Source organism: Ovis canadensis, chromosome 6 (assembly GCF_042477335.2).
Source record: "Ovis canadensis isolate MfBH-ARS-UI-01 breed Bighorn chromosome 6, ARS-UI_OviCan_v2, whole genome shotgun sequence".
Classification (NCBI taxonomy): domain Eukaryota; kingdom Metazoa; phylum Chordata; class Mammalia; order Artiodactyla; family Bovidae; genus Ovis; species Ovis canadensis.
In genome coordinates this window covers 114,293,278-114,314,611 of record NC_091250.1, presented here as the reverse complement: position 1 = coordinate 114,314,611, position 21,334 = coordinate 114,293,278, and the positions used below count along the sequence as shown (strand labels likewise).

Here is a 21,334-nt window from a genome sequence, read left to right as displayed (position 1 = left end):
TTACCTTGTGGGCTTCTGAGGTGGCTCAGTGGTAGAGAATCTGCTTGCCAATACAGGAGATGCAGGTTTGATCCCTGGGCTGGGAAGATCCCCTGGAGAAGGAAAGGGCAACCCACTCCAGAATTCTTGCCTGGGAAATTCCATGGACAGGGGAGCTTGGTGGGCTACAGTCCGTGGGGTCCCAAAGAGTTGGACACAACTTAATGAGTAAAGAACAGCAATGACATTGTATATATCACTCCACTCTCTTTTAAGGATCTGATGAAACTACTGGATCATCTTCCTGGAAACATGCACAGACGCACATACAGGATTTTCTGTATAATATCATGAGGTTTATACAATTCTAATGAAAGATTCTTATAAAATGATATTATTAAATTATCACATTGTTTTTCTAGAAATGTCGTAATTCTTAAATAGATTAATTTCAGGGACTCCCCGGTGGTCCAGTGATTAGGACTCCGGAGGGCACAGATGGAATCCCTGATTGGGGAACTGGGGATCCCGTATGCCATGTGATGTGGTCCAAAAGAGGGTTAATTTTAGCTCAAAAAGTTTTGTTGTATTAAGACTGCAGATAAGTGTGACACCATTTAGTTCAATGACCAGCGCACAGTTGCATCTTTGATTTGGTTTTGGCTGAGTGAGATGAGCCTAGACCATCAGGAACATTAAATAAATTCTCTGGAACAAATGTGCCCATGCTAATGAGGTGTCTTGTCCATACAAGGTGAATTTTTATCAGCCACAGTGGCAGCCGGGTATTGTGTTTCTGGTTTGGGAGTCAGAGTTTCCAGTTCTGATACCTCTTTGACTTTTTACTTTCTGAGGTTTAGTTCAGTGCTCCATGTATGATAACATTGTGAGGCTGGAGCTGTTTAGAGGTTAGTGCTGTTGGGTTTTAGTGTTGCTTTACAAAATCAGCTTTTAGAAAATGCAGGAGGAAAGTTTCATTTCACTGCACACAATTGTTGCGGAGAGAAACTTGGATGAATAAATAAAAGTTGTGGTCTGGATCATAAATTTTCTTCAGTAGATGTATTCTTTTGAAGATTCACTGGGGTAAACATTTTAAATAGTGACTTTTGTATTAGCTGCCGTTCACAAGCATTTATTTACCAGGTGCCAGGCACTGTTCTCTGTGAATTCTCACAGCAAACCTATGGCGTAGATGCTTTTATTATAGTTATTTTACCAAATGGTTAGCCAAGACACACATAGATAAAATTACATACCAAAAGTCAGAGCTAGGACACGTGGAACTGGGATTTAAACTGACAGGGTTGGCTCCAGTCTCCATATCTTAACTGCTCTTCTTTTGGTGCTCTCTTATGGGGGCATGTGTGAACAAACCATTGTCCTCGCAGTTTTCTTTTCATATTTTCACAATGATTGTGTTCTGTGTAAAATAGTTCCGAATGAAATAAATCTGTGTGGTGTGAATTCTAGTCACATACAATATTGAAAAAAATTACATAGAGAATTCCCTGGCAGTCCAGTGGTTGGGAATCTGTGCTTCCCCTGCAGGGTGACATAAGTTTGATCGATCCCCTGATCAATTAACTAAAATCCCACGTGCCACGCAGCACAGCCAGATAAATAAACTGAAATAAAAATATGTCATTAAAAACTACAGAAAGTTTTTAAAGCAAGTCTTACTTGGGAAATTGACATGGTTTAATCTAAGACTTCTTCATATTTTTAAGGAAACTAGTTACAACTAAATGATCAATTGTAAGAGAAGGAAATACACATGTATCTGATGAAGCTGTATTTTCATAGTATTCTTAATAGTTTGAGAATGATTGTAGCTTATGATATTTTTGTTTAATTAGATTCAAACCGCTTAATGTAGTTCAAGGCCATTGTTGTGGTATAGTATTTGATTTTTTTTTCAAACAATGGTATTTAAACCTTATGTTCAATACAGGTTATTAAGTGGAACTGCTTCTGGTGGCACATTGAGTACTAAGGCTAGGAAACAGATTTTATAAATGCTTTGAATTCCCTCTTCACTCTTTTATGTCTTGTAAATTAGTCTCTCTCTTTCAGTAAATGTTACACATTAACTAAATGCTCCTGAATTCCTGTAGCCCTTGTACCTTTCTTCCTGGAGATACTGTAATTATATTCAACTGGGTTTAAATATATATATATATATGTGTGTGTGTAGCTATTTTGTTTTCAATATTAGAAATTATTCTAAAGGCATTTTAGGAAACCTTTTTTTTCTCCCCAAGCAGTACTTTCCCACTTTTTAAATAAGAAAGATCCTTTAAACAGTTAAGAATTTAAAAATTAAATATTTTACTTAAAATTGGTCTTTCTAGCGCATCAGTCTTTTTGTATTCCTCTAAATATAGACATTGAGAATCAAGCAATGCATATCTCACCCTGTGTGAAGCAGTTTTAGATCCAAAAAGGATAAAAGTTGTAAGACTTGATTGAAAACAAGACGGTATTTGTCGATTTGGTGAAACAAGATGACCAAACAAGATGAAACAAGTTGATAAAACAGACAGTGGGGAAATATGTAAACAGTATGTAAATAAGAGAATGTTATAAAGTTTTACCAAGATAAATGAGTTGCTTAAAGTGTGGTACAGGCAAATACAAAGAGTTAGGATCGGTGTCGATGGGATCAGTGGAGCAGGTTTCATGAAGGAGATGGGACTTGAACTTCTTACTAAAAACTATTGACTGAGAGGAGAAAGAAGGTCTTTCATAGAAAGAAAATAGGCCTCTTTTTTACCTCCTAGAAAATTGTGGGGTTTTTTTTTTCCTTTTTTCCTGCACAATAATCTTAAGAAACTAGCTGTGCAATTTTCTTGATTAGTCTCATGATGATAATAATCTTTCAAGTAGTTAGTGTATTAAAATGCTTTTTGACTTATGTGCTAGGCATTGTGTTTGGACCTTTGTAAAATACATTTCTTTCATTTGAACGTCACAACATCCCCTGAGGTAGTCACACTTATCCCCATCTTACAAGTGTGGGAATTGGGGCTCAGAGAGATCAAATAATGTGTAAAGGTGTCAAAAGTAGCAGAGTCAATGTTCAGGTTGAAGGACCAGAAGGACCAGAAGTCAATGTTCAGGACCAGAGGTCCTGCCTCTTTGTGGTGTTATTCAGCCTCCTAATTCACCCAGTTTGCCTGACCTCGCCTAGTTTCTAAAATTCATTTCTTCTTCCCTTAATTTCATCATGCATTGTAGCTTCTTTGCCATTCATTATTTCTCCTAAATTTTAATGTTTTTTTATGATTAAAATTGAATACTTGAGCTTGTAACAAGTAAGAGGCTGGACTCTGGAGCTCACTTCTGAGTTCAGATCTTGGCTCTGTCCCTTGCTGGTGTGTTCAAATTATTTAATCTTTCTGTGCATTCCTTTTATCATCTGTTCTTCAAATGTAAACAACTTGACTGTGTAAGACTCTGGGCATATTTTCAGTCTAAGGCCCTCTTAAGAAAACTATCAGAGGATGAGCTTCATCCTCCAGAGATGAGTAAGAATACTGGCAAGAGTGCTGTTGGAGAACATTGAGTATATTTAACTACCATTGACCTGAGGCTGAAACCAAAGTGGGAATAAGGAAGAAAAGATAGAGTGTACATGTTACGTATCTGATGATGTAGAAATTGGTCATAAAACTAAAAAATTGAGAGAACTGGGAAGCAGGAAGAAAATTGGAGGTAGAATAAATTTGTGGATTGCCTAATCTGTAATGTCTAGGAGTCAAAGGGCATCATTTAAAGCTGACAAATCAGTTAGTAGAAGTATAAGTGTATTTAACAGTACAAAGGTAAACACTGAGGAAGATAATACTATGATTATAACTGTGTACTGCAGGAGAGGCAGTAAGATTATATAAGCTGATTCTGTTAGTGCTCATAGTAATTAACTATGTGAAGAAATGAAGGATTAATGGTATTAAATGGAAATTATCTAAAATTACAGTTACAAAGATAAGACCAGAAACATACATTACAACAAATCAGTGCTCAGGGAAAATTCAAGGCCTAAAGAAATAGTAAAAATGAGTAAGTGAAGCATTTAACTAAAAAGTTAGGAAAACTTTTAAAAAGTGAAACTAATAAGTAAATAAACGTAGACTGTTATGTGAACTGTATCCAGCCAGTGGAAATGAAAACTGAAAAAGACTGTAAATAATTAATTCCAAATGATTTCTCTGTATAAATGAATTATACAATTAAAAAAAAAGTCACACCCATAAAAAAAAAAAGTTTGACTCTTTGTAAATACTCAGTGAAGCAGGTAAGTCACTTAGCTAAGCTAATTTTTCAAAAGAGGGTGGGATAAAACATGAATATCATAAGGACTAATCACCACACACAGCACAAATTAGAAGAAGCATGAGTCTATGTTTGAGTCTAAACAAATAAATTAGAAGATTGTAAAAAAGAGTACAAGAAAGGAATATCATGGGAAAATATAATTTACAAAATGACCTTGGATAAAGAAAATTCAAATAGATCAATATCCATAGAAGAAACAGAGAAAATTACCACTTCCCTTCCCTTCAAAACACCAGACCCAGATATCTCATAGGAGAATTCTGGTAAATCCTTAAAGAAATAGTAATTTCAGTGTTGTTATTGAAAGTGTTCCAGAGCATGGGAATAGAAGAAAACCTCCCACATTTGTTATGAACAAGTATAACATTGATACCAAAATCTGACAAAGAATGTACAAAAGAGGAAAACTATCGATTAAATCTCATTTAGGACTCTAGGAATGAAACTCTTTTTAAACAAAATCTAGGAGCTCTGTAGTAGAATCATGGTCAAGAGAAGTTTACTCATGGTATAAAAAGATGATTCAGTATTAGGAAATCTGTTCATGCTTTGTTTTGTTAGTAAACTGAAGGAGAAAAATCATATGGTCATCTCCAATTACCTAATGAAAAAACATTCAACAAAATTTAACACCCAGTCTTTATGAATAGCATTCAGTAAGATAGTAATCAATGGCTATTTCCACATACATGTTTGTATACATATGTATATTTATTTACTTGTACAGATGTAAGTGTGTGTGGACACACACTTATCTGTACGAATATATGTATATATATCTCAAATTCCAAAACCATGCCGAGTGGTGATACAGTAGGCTTTCGCACTGCAGAACAGGACAAGACAAGAAATAGCACTGTTATCACTGCTGTTGAGTATGATACTGTTAGTCCTGGCTAGCTCACACAAGAGAAGGATATCAGAGGAGTGACAATGTGAAATGAGGAGGTTGGCTCTGTTGGCATATGGTATGAATATATATGTGGAAAACCCAACAGAATCTACTGAAACACTACTCCAGAAAGAGAATTCAGTAAGAAAGCAGGATTAAAAATTAATGTAGCGAAATCATTAGCCTTCATTTAACAGTGAGATCATAGACATAATAGTGGAAGGAAAAAAAGCCACATTTACAAATGAACCAAAAGGTGAAATACTTAGGGGTAAGCAAACCCAGTATGTCAAAAAATTTCAAACAATACTGAAAAATAAAAAAGACGGCTTAACTCTAAAGACATGTTCTTGATAGGAAGATTCACCGTTCTGTCAGTTCACCATAAATTAATTTATTAATTTGGTACAGGTTCAGTAAAAAATACTAACATGCTCTTTTTTCTGGAATTAGACAAAAAATTTTCTGATTGTTTATGTAGTTAAAAAATAGCAAGGAAAATGGGTGGGGATTATTGAAATCATGCTCATGTAAAGCCTCAGTATTTAAAATAGTGACATGCCTAGCATGTAAATACATGGGCATAAGGAATGATAATCACAGAATAAATGTAAAGGAATCCTGAAATGTAAACCTTAACCTATATCCTGATATGTACAGGAATATAAACCTAAATACTAAATCTAGAAATAAATACAGGAAGTTGGTACATGATAAAGGTGGTATCTAAAGTTAGTAAGAAAAAAATTTCAATAAATGATTTTGAAGTAATAAAAAATACATACTTTGAACATATTCAATACACTGTATACCAGGATATATTTCAAGTGGCAATATCCATCAGAATTAAAATTACTTTTATTCTTTAACCCATCAGTTTTACCTCTGGAAAACTATAGCTTTCCTTGTCCATAAGTGAAGTAACATGTATGTGTGGCCATTTATTTCAGCATTGTTTGTAAAAATAATAGCTCAGTTGATAAAGAATCCGCCTGCAATGCAGGAGACCCCAGTTCGATTCCTGGGTCAGGAAGATCCCCTGGAGAAGGGATAGGCTACCCACTCCAGTATTCTTGTGGAGAATACTGGAAAGCCACAAGCTTTCCTTGTCCTGGGTCAGGAAGGTCTGCTGGAGAAGAGGAAGGCTACCCACTCCAGTATCCTGGTGTGGAGAATTCCATGGACTCTACAGTCCATGGGGTCACAGAGTCAGACACTCCTGAGCGACTTTCACTTTCAAAAACAATTCGGGTGTTCCTCAGTAGGAGACGAAGTAATTAAATTAGGGTACATCTGAGAGTGGAATACTGTGCCATGCCAATTCATTTATGTAAAATCACAAAGTTGTTTCTGTTGGTGGTGTTTTGGCAGAATGTGGGATCTTAGTTGCCTGACTAGGGATTGAACCCACACCCCCTACATTGGAAATGTGGCGTCTTAACCATGGGACCACCCGGGAAATTCCAACAAAGATGTTTTTAATACTGTAGCGCAGTATCTCCTGAGTTTTTCTACCAAAGTAACTTGCATGTAGAATATATAAAATAATAGCATATGGGATTGTAGCTTGGAGTGACCATTTAAAAATTTTTTTCTACTTTATCTTTAAAATTCTTTGGGTTTGCTATATTCACCTCTGTCTTAGTCTGCTTTATTTAAAATTAGTTTGTCAAACTGCTCTTATTGTTGGGCGGTCCTGCTCCAGGAAAGTGCACCTTGTTTGTTCTGTGCCTTCCCTTAGTCCTGCTACACTGCCACCCATCTTATCTTGACTTGAGAAGCATTCTGTATGCCAAGATTAATTAGCCACATGCTATCCCTGTTTTTGCACATTTCCTTCCAGACAGATTTTTCAACTGAAGGATGATAATCTGTAAACAGAATAGCACTATACTTGTCTCAAAATAATTTAACAAGTTTCTTTCAAATGGTCCACATTTCCCAACAAATGATACCTAGACCAATTTGATTTATTGGCATTCCAGCATTACTATTAATGTACTGGGTTTGTCCAGTATATTTCCATGTTAAAAAACGTTCCCTCTTACATGTTTATTATATTTCTATGTGAAATGTTCTCTTTAGCAGGATGAAGTTAAAGGAAGTAGATCGTACCGCCATGCAGGCATGGAGCCCTGCGCAGAATCATCCCATTTACCTAGCTACAGGTAAGCTCAACAGAGAGAAGACAGTATGAGTCACCTGATTTCTTCTTTTCCACATCTGACTTATTTATACTTGTCCTTTAAGATTCAGGTCAAGCTTCAGCTTCTCTAGAAAGCCTCTCCTTTCCTGATGAGATATGTGCAAGCTTCCTGTCGGCTGAGTTCAGTGGCCTTCCCATATGCTTGTACAGCATGGTGTTAATCATGGTCTATTACATTTATAGCATCTTCCTCACTGCAGGACCATGCTGTATCTTTATTCCTCTGGTATTAAGAAGCACAGTAGATAAAATGTTAACAGGTTAATAAATACTGATTTGAATGAATGAACAACAGTTTTGATGCTCCATTTTTATATAAATAGCGTTGAAATTATATCATTTGTGACTATAAGCATGGAACTGTTCTTTCAGAGATTTTATCTATAGACTTAAAAAATTGTCTGCCCTACCCACTCTTACAAACATCATATCTGAGCCTTGCATCAGAATCTTAACTGCTGTAGTAATGTAAGCATCTGTTCAGTGGTATACATGGTGAGATTTTAGTCGTTAATGTAGCATTCATGAGTGAGATAATTGAAAAATAAGCATTTAATTTCTGTTTTGTATGGTTTTCTCTGAGTCTGTCTGTTTTTGCATGTGTAGTTACCGTGAATATATTTTCTATAGGAACATCTGCTCAACAGTTGGATGCAACATTTAGTACCAGTGCTTCTCTTGAGATATTTGAATTAGACCTTTCTGATCCATCCTTGGATATGAAATCTTGTGCCACGTTCTCTTCTTCTCACAGGTATGAGATTCAACCTGAAATTTACATGATGATTTGATTATATGTTGTGGTTGATGCCTAATGTGTCTATAAGTGTTCCATTATGAACTTGTAAGGAATACCATTAGTGACATGTTTTGTGAAAAAACATATGAGTTGTTTAGGCAGAAGTTTAGAAAGTGTCTATATATGTTCTGTTGAATTTCCTTTTTTTATGGACTGCTGTGTGTAAGAAGGAAAGCCTCTAGTTTCTAGTATTGTTTTCCTCATGATACAGTAGAGTTACTTTCTTTTGCTTTTGTTAATCTTACCTCTTTACAGAAAAAGGTAGTCATGACCAGAAAAAGTAATTAGATGAATATTAAAATGTTAATAGTGATTTTCTTTGAATAAAGGTTGCTTTTTTCCCCTATCTACTAATGTATATTTCAAATTACATTTCACAGAGAATTTTATTGACATAGTTTCTGATACGATAAGTATTTAGATAGGTAGATTTCCAAGTACTTAAGCTATATAGAAGGATACTTTAATTTCAGTAGCAAAATGTGCTTTATAGCCTAATACCTTGGCAAATTTAAGGTGAAGAGATTGTACCTTGGCTAACAATACAGTTCAAATCATGGCGTCTCCCATGGGATGGCTTATAATCATCCAAGCCCTCCCACTGTACTGGGAACCCCAGATGCCTTTCATCTGGCAGTTTTTCTACTCAGTACCATTGTTATATATCTCCATGCCACCTCCATACCAAATTGTAGTCTTTTATTCTCCACCAGTGGGTGGAGAATTATGTCATAATAGACATAATTTTGATATCACCTTTTTACTGTCAGAATACATTATTTTTCTTAGAAAATTTCAGATTAAAAAAAAAAAAAAGAAAGAAAGAAAATTTCAGATGACTCCCTTAACTGCTTTACTATTTAACAGATGACATGTTACTGAGTACTTCTGTAGTCAAATAAAATCCAGGGAAGTGGTTGATTAGCTCTATTTTATAAATGAATCGAAAGCAGCTTAGGGAGATTAAGTAACTGGCTCAGGGTCTCACAGATTCTAAATGGTAAAACCATTCTTAGGCTCTTATCTTCTGACACACAAATCAAGTATACTTTGTTGTATTAGCTGTACAAAAGAGTTTTTGTATCCTTCAAGGTTACAAAATGAAACATGAGTATGAATAAAAACTAAAATGCCATTTCACCAAGTTATGTACAGTTATCAGGAATAGAGGAGAAGCAGGGTTTTTGGTGTATTTATGGAAAGGCTTAAATGTATAATTTCCAAATTCTTTTCTAAGTTTATCTGACTTCAAAAAAGAGTATTTTTGCTCATTTTCTTTTAAAGGTACCACAAGTTGATTTGGGGACCTCATAAGATGGATTCCAAAGGAAATATCTCTGGAGTCCTGATTGCAGGTGGTGAAAATGGAAATATTATTCTTTATGATCCTTCTAAAATTATCGCTGGGGATAAGGAAGTTGTGATTGCCCAGAATGACAAGCATACTGGCCCAGTGAGAGCATTGGATGTGAACATTTTCCAGGTTAGACTTTTGACGTTTATTCATATTTCTTGAGATACGTGCTGCCTATTTGAAATAAGTATATGACTCTACTGTGCCTCAGTCTTGGAGAAAGCTAAAACTGTGCCTGTGCAGGCTGATGAGTGAGTCTATTTGTATGAAGAATGAAAAGTTCAGAGCTGGCTTCAGTAATACACTAGCCCCAGGGAAGGGATCAGGGTGATGGGTTTAGTTCTAGAAGTCTGGAGATGTCATGTCATTTTATGGACATTTTTAAAATATTAGGCACCTCAGAGGTTGAAGACCTAGTCTTTTTAAGTTTGTCAGGCTACTTCCCTGGTGGTCCAGTGGCTGAGACTCTGCATTCCCAGTGCAGGAGGGCCTAGATTTGATCCCTGATCAGAGAACTAGATCCCACACGCTGCAACTAAAGACGCTCCATGCCACAAGTAAGACCTGGTGCAGCCAAATAAATAAGTAAATAAAATAATTCTTAAAATTCAAAAGTTTGTGCTAGTTCAGCATTAGACTGGTGCTGTTGTGTGTGGGTTAATCTGTTGTTTTACTACTGCTAAATGTATTTATGTCAGATTACTACTCTATCAAATAATAAGATATATACATAAATATAGTATAAATTTAATGGGCAATTAAGAGTCTTTGTACTGTTGCCATTGTAAGCATTACTGAATGTTAATTGTAGAAATGTTAAATGGCAGCCCACTCCAGTGTTCTTGCCTGGAGAATCCCAGGGACGGGAACCTTGGTAGGCTGCCGTCTGTGGGGTCGCACAGAGTTGGACATGACTGACGTGACTTAGCAGTAGCAGCATACATTAATAAAAATCTTGAGTTAGTAGGATATTTGAGTATAATCAGAAAATAAATATTATCTTAAAAAAGTTTGATAGTTATTTTTCTTGTATTATAAATAGATATTTTAGATATAGAAATACAGAAACCCAGCTTCTCCATTTTCTGTGGTTTGTGGTGCCTACTCTTTAGATTAGATAGCTAATTTCCAACAACTGCTGATTTTTGGCTCGTGTCTTATATCATAGGTGGCTACTGCCATGCAATTCCTCTGTTTTCAGAGTTGTATGTCATTTGTTATAGTAGATTAATGAGAGTGAACAGTAAAGGATGAAGGTCAGTATATGAACCTCATTGTCTTCCTGGACTTCATATCACAATTTTAGGGTCTTTTTGATCCAAAAGGTATACAACATAGTTTACCTGGAAATACTACCACCTGGCGCAAGATGGAGCATACATGAAATAGAAATAGGTGAGGACAGACACAGAAAACAAGTCTATAGTTACCAAGGGGGAAAGGGGATTGGAGAGGGATAAGTTAAGAATTTGGGATTAGCAGATATAAACTGCTATATATAAAACAGGTAAATAGCAAGATCCTACTGTATAGCACAGGGAACTAGTAATATAGTCAAAATCCTATAATAAAATAAACTATAATGGAAATATATATATATATATATATATATATGACTGAGTCACTTTACACCAGAAACTATAGTTTTATTTGTTTATTTATTTATTTTAATTGGAGGCTAATTACTTTACAGTTTTGTAGTGGTTTTTACCATACATTGACATGAATCAGCCATGGACAAACTATAGCTTTTTTAATTGAAATAAGTCAACTATACTTCAGTTTAAAAATTTTTTTAAATAAATACATGAGGATTTTTACTAGTCTTATCTTGATCCAGCTCCAGAGGCTGTCTTTGAAGTGCCTGGTATAGACACCAGTATTTTAGCATTCAGCTATTTGAAGCCAACAGGGTGACCTATTTTTGTCTCCCACAATCGGATTCCCTTCCAGAGATCCAAACCACAGGCAATAATCACCATATAAGAATTTATCTATTTAATTATTTTATTAGTGTCTTATATTGAAATGGCAGTAGATGTGTTATCTTTTTTAGTTTAATAGAGTTTTACAATATGTTTCTTTAGAAACTGATTAAATTTCAGATTATTATATATAGTTTTTAGGGGTTCATGCATTTTGGTTTTTTTTAATTAAACAGAAAAATTATATGCCTTAAAACTGAAAGATTTTTAAAATTATTTTTAATTGAAGGATAATTGCTTTACAGTATGGTGTTCAGCCATAGGCTTACCCATGTCCCCTCCCACTTGAACCGTACCTCCCACCTCCCTCCCCATCCCTCCTCTCTAGGTTGTTAATAAGCCGGTTTGAGTTCCCTGAGTCATACAACAAATTCCTGTTGGCTATCTATTTTACATACCATAATGTAAGTTTCCGTGTTACTCTCTCCATACAGCCCACTCTCCCTCCTCCCCAACCAGCCATGTCCCTGGCTGTTCTCAGTGTCTGTGAAAACGTACAGATCTTTCCAGCTCCAAATTGGGTTATTCTGAATTCTCTTCATTATTTGTAAGTGCTATTTATTTGTTAATTCTTTCTTATTGCAGACTAATCTGGTGGCCTCTGGTGCTAATGAATCTGAAATCTACATTTGGGATCTAAATAATTTTGCAACTCCAATGACACCAGGAGCCAAAACGCAGGTATTACATTGATTTCAATATAATCAAAAGAACCAAAATTGGTTTTTCTGCACTTATTTGTTTTTTTTACGCAAAATATATCTGTTTAAAATCAGTGTTTAAATGTCATTGATTTTTCTTTACCATGATCAAGTGTTAATAAATATGTTTCCTAAGAGTATCAGCAAGTCCTTCAACAGTAAGTATTTAGTACTTGCCATCTCCCAGGCACTGTTTGAGGTACTAGACTTGTGGTAGTAAATAAAATAGTCTTTAAAAGGTTTTTTAGGTATAATATTTTATGTAATATAGTGTTCTATATTATATAGTATTTTAGCAATATCCAACCTCAGAATAAAAATCATAGACAGGAAACTTACTTAAAAAAAGAAACACACCCTGTTTCCTATATAATTCTAATAAGCTGAGAAAGAACAGACATCTCCGCCTTCTTTACACTGTATTAACTATTCAGTTTGAGTGGCTGTTATAACAGGCCCTAACATTTTGGTGATCTGAGAGGTAGTGTAACGACAGTATATGGTTTTCTAGGCCTAGGCTGTAATTTTTGCTCTGCCTAGATGTCTGTCACATTGACTAGCGTCTACTTTGTGGTCCATTATCTTCCATGGGGCAGTTGCAAAGTAAAGAAACAGTGCTTGATTTGTAACAGGAACTTAATAAGTGGCTGGTGAATAGACAGGGTAAAGTACTTGAACTGGTATATACCTGAGATTTAAACTGCATATGTTGAGAACTTAAGAATATAAAAATAAATTTATGGAAGGAATAGATCAAATTTTTAAGTAATCCATTTTCTAAAAAGAAGAATTAGATTTTGTAGTTAAACTTGATTACAGTTGAGAAATGGTTCTTAGTAGTTTATTCCTCACAGCCCCCAGAAGATATCAGCTGCATTGCATGGAACAGACAAGTTCAGCATATTTTGGCATCAGCCAGTCCCAGTGGTCGGGCCACTGTGTGGGATCTTAGAAAAAATGAGCCTATCATCAAAGTTAGTGATCATAGTAACAGGGTAAGTATGTGATTGATTTGTGAGAAACATGTTTTATTTCTGCTGTAGCTGTTCCTATATTGTTTGTCAGAGTTGGCAACAAATCAGATTTCTATAAAGTCAAATCCTATTTTCTTAGGGACCAATCATGTTGGAATGAGAGGTTGTTTTTCCCTTTGGGGAAAATAATAAAATCCCTGCTAAACCACATTGGATATATTAATGATAAAGAGAAAGATTGGTTAATCAAAGGAGTTATTCCATGATACACTAGTTATTTTGCTTTGCCAGCTGTTCCAAAGCATTATAGCAACTAGAATGTAAAATTTTTCCCTGCTAGTAATTTTATGACTATGAAGCTGTAGTTTCCAGACTCTTGGGTTCCTCTTTTCTGATTAGGCAGTGCTAAAATGAACTGGTATTCTTCTCCCACTTGCTCAGTAGACACTGTTGTATAACACCTTACATTTTAACCTTACAGATTCATTAATATTATGTCATCATATGTTATAAAGTAATTTAGACACACTTTAGGGCTTGCCTTATTAATTTGTTTTTAATTACTGTTTTTAGTTGGACATTTAAAAAGTGAGTTTGCCTAAATCAGAGAATGCATATATAATTTGAAAACGACAATAGCAATGAGAAAACATTATTTATAAGAATATTTCCTCAACGTATTGTTTTTCAGTGAGTCAGGAGTTTTAAAACAAGTTTCAGTGGAATAAAGTACACAATAAGCATTTCAGTCACCTTCTAGAACACTTAACAGGATCTGAGCTTCCAAGTATTTCTCAGTAATAATGTTAATTTATCCCATATGAAAATTTAAACAGTAGTTGTTGGTTTAGTCACTTTATCTTGATTTTTCTGATAAAGTAGAGGAAAGGTATTAATTTTTTTAAATCTTTTCATCTTCATTTCTCTAAAAGTATTAAATTTTAAATTTATGTAAAGCTTTTCCCCTGATTACAATTTTGACAGGACAGCTCATTTGTGGTATAGAATTACTCTGGCCTGGAATGATTTGGTGTATCAAAGGGTTGGTTGAATTGAGATCATTTAAACTTGTTTGTTTAAGACCACTGTTTAAGAGTGTTTAATAGAATTTAATAGTTTAGCGGGTTTTTAAAAAACAAATTTTAAGTAAATGGAAATAATAAAATAATGACTACATAAGTAAGAATACTTTTTTCATAAGCCTGAGCTGATGTTTTCTACTATTTGCTTCAACAAACATATATTCCTCGTGTTCATTTTGGCTTTTCATAAAGTAGTGTGATTGATAAGATGTGAGCCTTGCCTGTGTGCAGATGCATTGCTCTGGGTTGGCGTGGCATCCTGATGTTGCCACTCAGATGGTCCTTGCCTCTGAGGATGACAGGCTACCTGTGGTCCAGATGTGGGATCTTCGCTTTGCCTCCTCTCCACTCCGTGTCCTGGAAAACCATGCCAGGTATCTTGCTGCTCTTCCAAAAAGCTTGATTTATGAATTGTAAAAAATGTATTTACTTACTGCTTTGAATTATCAGATAATTTTTTAAAATTAGGGAATCTACTCCGTCTGTGTCTTACGGAAGTTAGTATAAATAGTTCATTTCTATTTTAAGCAATAGTCATCTGATTTTTTGTACCAAAACATGATAGCCAAATCATATCACAAAAACATGAAAATGTGTTTATGGATTTTCTACAACTTATTTCAAATAATAGGTAATAGATCAAAATTCTAGTGAATCATAGCTCTTTGGGACAACTCTTGAATCTTTGGGCCATTATACAGTTTGATCTTTATTTGATTCATCATACTTATGAAGAGTCTTCCATGACATTAATGTCAAGCAACAATTGAAAAGTTTGTTTTACTTCTGAGTGTTTATCTTAATTTAAAAGCAAACATTTTTAAGATATTAAGTGGTTCATTCTGCCTTCAACTTAATAAGTGTGTGGATGCTCTAAAAAACATGAGCATTGTCTTGTGTTAACTTTAGTAGCATTAAATTTAGTTTGTGGGAATTCCCTGGCAGTCCAGTGGTTAGGGCTCTGTGTTTCCACTGTAAGTGGCATGGGAGCTAAGATCCACAAGGTGCAAAATTAGTTTGTAATTGTGAAGATTTCCTATGACTTTTATATTCAGGTACCCAGGGAGTTTATGTATGTTTTGTTAAGTGTTTTTAAACAAGAAACAAATCTCTTTTAGTGTTAAAGTATTTTCACTGCTTTGGGCTTTTTTCTTCTTTCCTTTTTAGGGATATAGAAACTAAAGCTTTAAGTTTCTTTTCCCCTGTGTGTGGTGGAATTACACACTTTGAGAAGTCTTAAAGTTTGTGACCTCTCCTTGAGCTTCTTATAAAGGAGAAAAGAATCTGGTCACAATGTAATCCTATTTAGATGTTATGCTTCAGTCAGCTTTTTAGTAAAGAAGGGGTGATTCTGAGAAGTTTTAATATTGTTCCCATGTTTGGTAAGGTTTTATTTATTTATTAAACACTTGCTTATCGAACACATGCCAACCAGTGTATTAGGATTCAGTAATACCACAAAAATCCCTGCCCAGTGTTGGACAGAGTTCCCTGTGCTATACAACAGGTCCTTGTTGGGTGTCTATTTTAAATATAGCAGTGTATACATATTAGTCCCTAATTCCCAAAAGTTAGCTTGATTAAGACTCATAGTAAACCTGTAGTGTAAATGCTGTTATCCCATTTTACACATTGGAAATTGAAAATTGGTTTAGATTAAAACTAGTCAGCTGCTGACTTCCAACTCAAACATCCTGGTCATTGTATCTATGCTCTTAACATTACATTATACTGCCAGTTTTCAGAGTGGCTACAGTTCAGCAAGACAGAATACCATACTGGGTGCCAGGAGCAAATCAACCACTCTGTTTCCGTTTTCTCCCTCTAGTAAATGCAACAGTTGGGTTATATGATCTTTAAGGTCCTTCCAGTTCTATAGTTCAGTGATTTTTTTTAACACTTGCTAAGAATTTAAATGTTCCTTAAGATGTGATATTAAATATGATACTGATATCTAAACGCATTCTTGACGTGCCTTGAAACTTTTGACATGCATAATTGGATTCTAAAGAGGAGACAGTAAGACTCCATTATTCCTAAATGGACTTCCCGGGTGGCACTAGTGGTAAAGAACCTGCCTGCCAATAGAGGAGATGTAAGAGATGTGGGTTCAGTCCCGGGGTCAGGAAGATCCCCTGGAGGAGGGCAGGGCAACCTACTCCAGTATTCTTGCCTGGAGAATTCCATGGACAGAGGACTCTGGCGGGCTACAGTCCACGGGGTTGCAGAGTCAAGCAAGACTGAAGCAACTTAAGCACACACACAGGCATTGCTACAGTTGGGGAAAGTTGAATATGGACTGGCTATTTAGAGTATTGCATGAAAATAACATTTTCAGTATGAGATTGTATATAGGAGAAGGTTCTTATCACCAGAGAGAAGTGTAGAGGTGCCATGTAATAACCTGCATTTGACAGATGCAATATATATAGAGAGAGAGCGTGTAAAAAATAAAGACCTAAAGTAAATGTGGCCAGATTGATGAATCTAGGTGAGAAGTATAAGGGTGTACATCACACTATCCTACAATTTTTACAAAGATTTTAATGCTTAAAAAATAAAATGTTGGAAGCAAAGGCATTCTTAAATAATTTGAGTTCTTTTCCTATAGCGTATTTTTCTGATTCTGAGAGGACTTAGATTGTAAGAAATATCATCATATTAAAAACAACTTCTGGGGAAAAGAGTAATATCTACCTCATTGGTGAGGTTTACCTGTATTTTGGAAATTGGAAACAAAATTATTTTAGAATTACTATAATGTTTTCAGAATAATTGAGGACTATTTGTATGTTTTTGTTTTAAGAAAGATACAGACATAATTCTAGTTTCTAGTATTTTTCTTCATGGTCTGGTAATGTTAACTTTTCTTTCATCTCCTAATAGCAGAGGCATGAATGTAGAAAAAACAAACTATTAATATTATATAGTACTTGTTTCTGGATGGTAGGATACAGGATTTTTTAAATTTTTGCAGGGGATGCTAATCTGAATTTTTCAAAACATTTACTGAAAATGTTACTTTGTTTGGAAGTAAAAGTGTTAGTCACTCAGTCGTGTCCGACTCTTTGCAACCCCATGGACTATATAGTCCATGGAATTCTCCAGGCCAGAATACAGGAGTGGGTAGCCATTTCCTTCTCCAGGGGATCTTCCCAACCCAGGGATCACATCCAGGTCTCCCACATTGCAGGTGGATTCTTTACCTGCTGAGCCACCAGGAAAACCCCGTGTAGACCATGTTGTTGGGCATTTGTTTTCATTTTTTTGCCATCATACACTGTACTCTATATTGAGCATCTTTGTAATGATCACAGAGCATACCCATTGCTAAATTGCTTTCCAGAAAGATTATATGAAATTGTACTTCTGTTAGCAGTGTGTCTCTCAAAAGCCTAGACAGAAATAATTTGCAGATTTCATTTTCTTGAGATTAAAAATTTCATCTTTGTGTTTTAAAGGGGGATTTTGGCAATTGCTTGGAGCATGGCGGATCCTGAATTGTTGCTGAGCTGTGGGAAAGATGCTAAGATTCTGTGCTCCAACCCAAACACAGGAGAGGTATGGGGAGGAGATATTTCTCAGACTTGGAGTGATTGTAATATTTAACTCTAGCTGAATAAGAAAATTTCTATATGAATTCTTTAGTACATGATTAAAATTAAGAATGTGAAAGTAGATGGAGGTGTGTATGAAATGTTAACCTAGCAGAGACTTTATCTAAACCCAGCTATTTTCATCTGGAAATATCAGCCATTGAAAATGGTGTATTTGAACCTAGTAATCACCCCACCCCCACCCCTCATTAACAATATAAGGCATTTATCTAGACTCAGAAATGGTTGGTTGGATTTATTTAGTGTGTTTTCTAGAAATCAGTGTCCTCAGAGTAGGAGTGTTCAAGGTTTGGGTCCTGAAGGTCCTCTTTGATTTTTGGAAATCAGTGGATGCAGATTTTCAATCTCTCTTCTGAACGGTACAGCAAGAATAGGATACTTTATCATGAAATATTTGTCATGTGTTCTATTTATGGAAATTTAGATGGATAAGCTAAATGAGCAGGCTAAATGCCTTTTCACTTAATTCTGTTTCCTTATAGAGTAAAACATTATTTAAATGTCACCTGAAGTCCAAATTAAGCTAATTTGACTTATTTCTTAAACCCATAAAACTTATGCTCCTAAGAGCATCAGTTAGCATCACCCTAACTTTTAGTTAGCAACAATTATTACATGATTACATTGTAAAGTTAGTAAACAATTACTACATTATTTATATCAGCCATTTTTAATCATTTTTCTATATTCTGTTCCTCCTAAAGAAAACTGTTTATGCCAAATTCTGCAGCAGTAAGAATGATGTGTGTGTGTTTTCTCACTTGACAAGAAAGAAGCCAGTCTTCTCAGTGAATTCTTCCTTCTCAAGAATTTTTTTTTAAATTTTTATTGGAGGATAGTTGCTTTACAACGTTGTGTTAGTTTCTGCTGTACAACAAAGTGAATCACAAGTGTACATATATCCCCTTTTTTTAAATTTTCTTCTCAGTTAGGTCACCACGGAGCATTGAGTATAGTTCCCTGAGCTATACAGTAGATTCTCACAATTAGTCATCTATTATGCACAGCGATGTGTATATGTCAGTCGCAGTCTCCCAGTTCATCCCATCCCCCACTGCCCCCCAAGAGTTGTTTTTGAAATTTGATCTTCAAATGATTTAAGCGTGGTACTTTGGATCTTGGCCAGCAAAGTCAGTTGGATAGAACCCTTTTAGAGTTCAGGAAGTTGATCCTAATACAGTATTCTGATCTTTCAGATGCATCTTCTATTACAATTTCAACAAAAATAGGAAAATCTCAGTTTTTAAAATGTTCTTATTCCAAATCTGGTCAAAATTTTGATCACCTTTTGTTTTTGTCATAATGAACTTTGCTTGCATTTGAAAGAAATTTTTTAAATTGTTGTTTTTCCTGGCTGTACACTTCCTAAAAGTAAATGTTTAATTAAAGTTGTACTTGTTGATCATAGTGATTCAGGTATTTTGGCTATAAAGCACCTGTATACTTTTTTTTTGGTCTAGGTGTTGTATGAACTTCCCACCAACACACAATGGTGCTTTGATATTCAGTGGTGTCCCAGAAATCCTGCTGTCTTATCAGCTGCTTCCTTTGATGGGCGTATCAGCGTTTATTCTATCATGGGAGGGAGCGCAGATGGTTTAAGGCAGAAACAAGTTGACAAGGTAATAGGAAATATTACACTTTTTTTATTACAACACCTGGAAAGAATGATCTTACTGTATAATTATTTTGAACATGACTTTACAGATCAGCGATACCAATTACTTGGAAAATTGTGTAAAAAAATTTATTCGGTATGACTTGAAAACATGTAACATAGTCTTGTATAAGTTATGAAAATCCCACTTTATTTTTTAGCTTTCATCATCTTTTGGGAATCTTGACCCCTTCGGCACAGGACAGCCCCTTCCCCCATTACAAATTCCTCAGCAGACGACCCCACATAGTATCGTGCTGCCTCTGAAGAAGCCACCCAGATGGATCCGAAGGCCTGTTGGTGCTTCCTTCTCAGTAGGTGGATTTGTTTCTATGGTCCATAAACACCGAGGACAGAGTATTATTATAAGATCTCTCAGATGGAAGAGGGCTGAGTTTGAGATGTGTTTCTGAGCTTTCATCATTCAGAAAGACTTCTCAGGAAGAGTGGAACCTACTCCCTTTTTTCTTCTAAATTGTGATAAAATATGCATAACATAAAATTGACCATTTTAACCATTTTAACATATAGCAGTTCGGTGGCATTGGGTGCATTCACCTTGTTTTGCAGCCTTTGCACTGTTCCCGCTGCCCCACTTTATCATACTTGTCACCCTTCTCTGTCTCTGCTTCCTTCATTCCTTTTCTTTTCTTTTGGTGGGGCAGGGTGCTGCATTCCAGTTGTTACGAGGTCCACTGTGGTTGCACATCTAATCTGTGGCCTCTCACCTTGTAGCACTTACGCCAGCACTAAAGCTGACATTTGGATTCTCTATCTCATCCTCGGTGCCAGACTCATGTGGGGAAGAAGAGAGTGTTAGTTATTATCTTCATAATACTTCAGTACTAGTGAACGGACCTTCACTTTCCCTTCCAAAGATAAATGTATAATGAACATCCTCAGTCAGGCACCCTCCTAGGCACTGGAGACACACCTGTCAACTAGATAGAGTCTGTGTCTCAAATAGTGTGTATTGGGGGGCAGGGAGACTTTTCTACAGTTTGAGTTTTAAACCTTATCCATACATAATTTTATAATAATAAGTTTTAATTACTTTGGGAAGTAGAGAACTAACTAGATGGATGGTTAGGATTCAGTAAGTAAAGTGGAAAGTCACAAGTGAAAGTGAAGATTCAGAGACAGGAGAGCAGATAGTAGAGAAGACCAGCACTAGGGATGAGAGATTAATTAAATCAAGAATGAATTTACAAGTGATGTAAGCAACCATCTGTTATTTAGGAAGATTAGTATGTAGCCAAAAGGCAAAATGATTGTCTGAGGAGGCCTTACAAACAGCTATGAAAAGAAGAGAAGCAAAAGGCAAAGGAGAAAAGGAAAGATATACCCATTTGAATGCAGAGTTCCGAAGAATAGTGAGAGATAAAAAACCGTTCCTCAGTGATCAGTGCAAAGAAATAGAGGAAAATAATAGAATGGGAAAGACTAGAGCTGTCTTCAAGAAAATTAGAGATACCAAGGGAACATTTCATGCAAAGATGGGCTCAATAAAGGTCAGAAATGGTATGGACCTAACAGAAGCAGAAGATATTAAGAGGTGGCCAGAATACACAGAAGAACTGTACAAAAAAGATCTTCACGACTCAGATAATCATGATGGTGTGATCACTCACCTAGAGCCAGACATCCCAGAGTGCGAAGTGAAGTGGGCCTTAGGAAGCATCAGTACCAACAAAGCTAGTGGAGGTGATGGAATTCCAGTTAAGCTATTTCAAATCCTAAAAGATGA

General features: G+C 35.6%; 1 protein-coding gene across 46 annotated transcripts in view; it reads left to right on the top strand.

The window, feature by feature from the left end:
- The window catches only part of SEC31A (SEC31 homolog A, COPII coat complex component), a 59,915-nt gene that overhangs the window by 2,098 nt on the left and 36,483 nt on the right, over positions 1-21,334 (top strand). For 29 of the 46 annotated variants that reach the window (XM_069594511.1, XM_069594501.1, XM_069594497.1 and 26 more), the window contains exons 2-10: positions 7,298-7,380; positions 8,049-8,172; positions 9,502-9,700; positions 12,142-12,237; positions 13,112-13,252; positions 14,545-14,687; positions 17,775-17,874; positions 19,391-19,552; positions 19,749-19,901. In XM_069594511.1, coding sequence (XP_069450612.1) covers positions 7,302-7,380; positions 8,049-8,172; positions 9,502-9,700; positions 12,142-12,237; positions 13,112-13,252; positions 14,545-14,687; positions 17,775-17,874; positions 19,391-19,552; positions 19,749-19,901 — 1,197 coding nt within the window. In that variant the 5' untranslated portion in view covers positions 7,298-7,301. The remainder of the gene's footprint in view (positions 1-7,297; positions 7,381-8,048; positions 8,173-9,501; positions 9,701-12,141; positions 12,238-13,111; positions 13,253-14,544; positions 14,688-17,774; positions 17,875-19,390; positions 19,553-19,748; positions 19,902-21,334) is intronic. The other 17 variants (XM_069594487.1, XM_069594512.1, XM_069594502.1 and 14 more) reach the window with 1 other exon arrangement.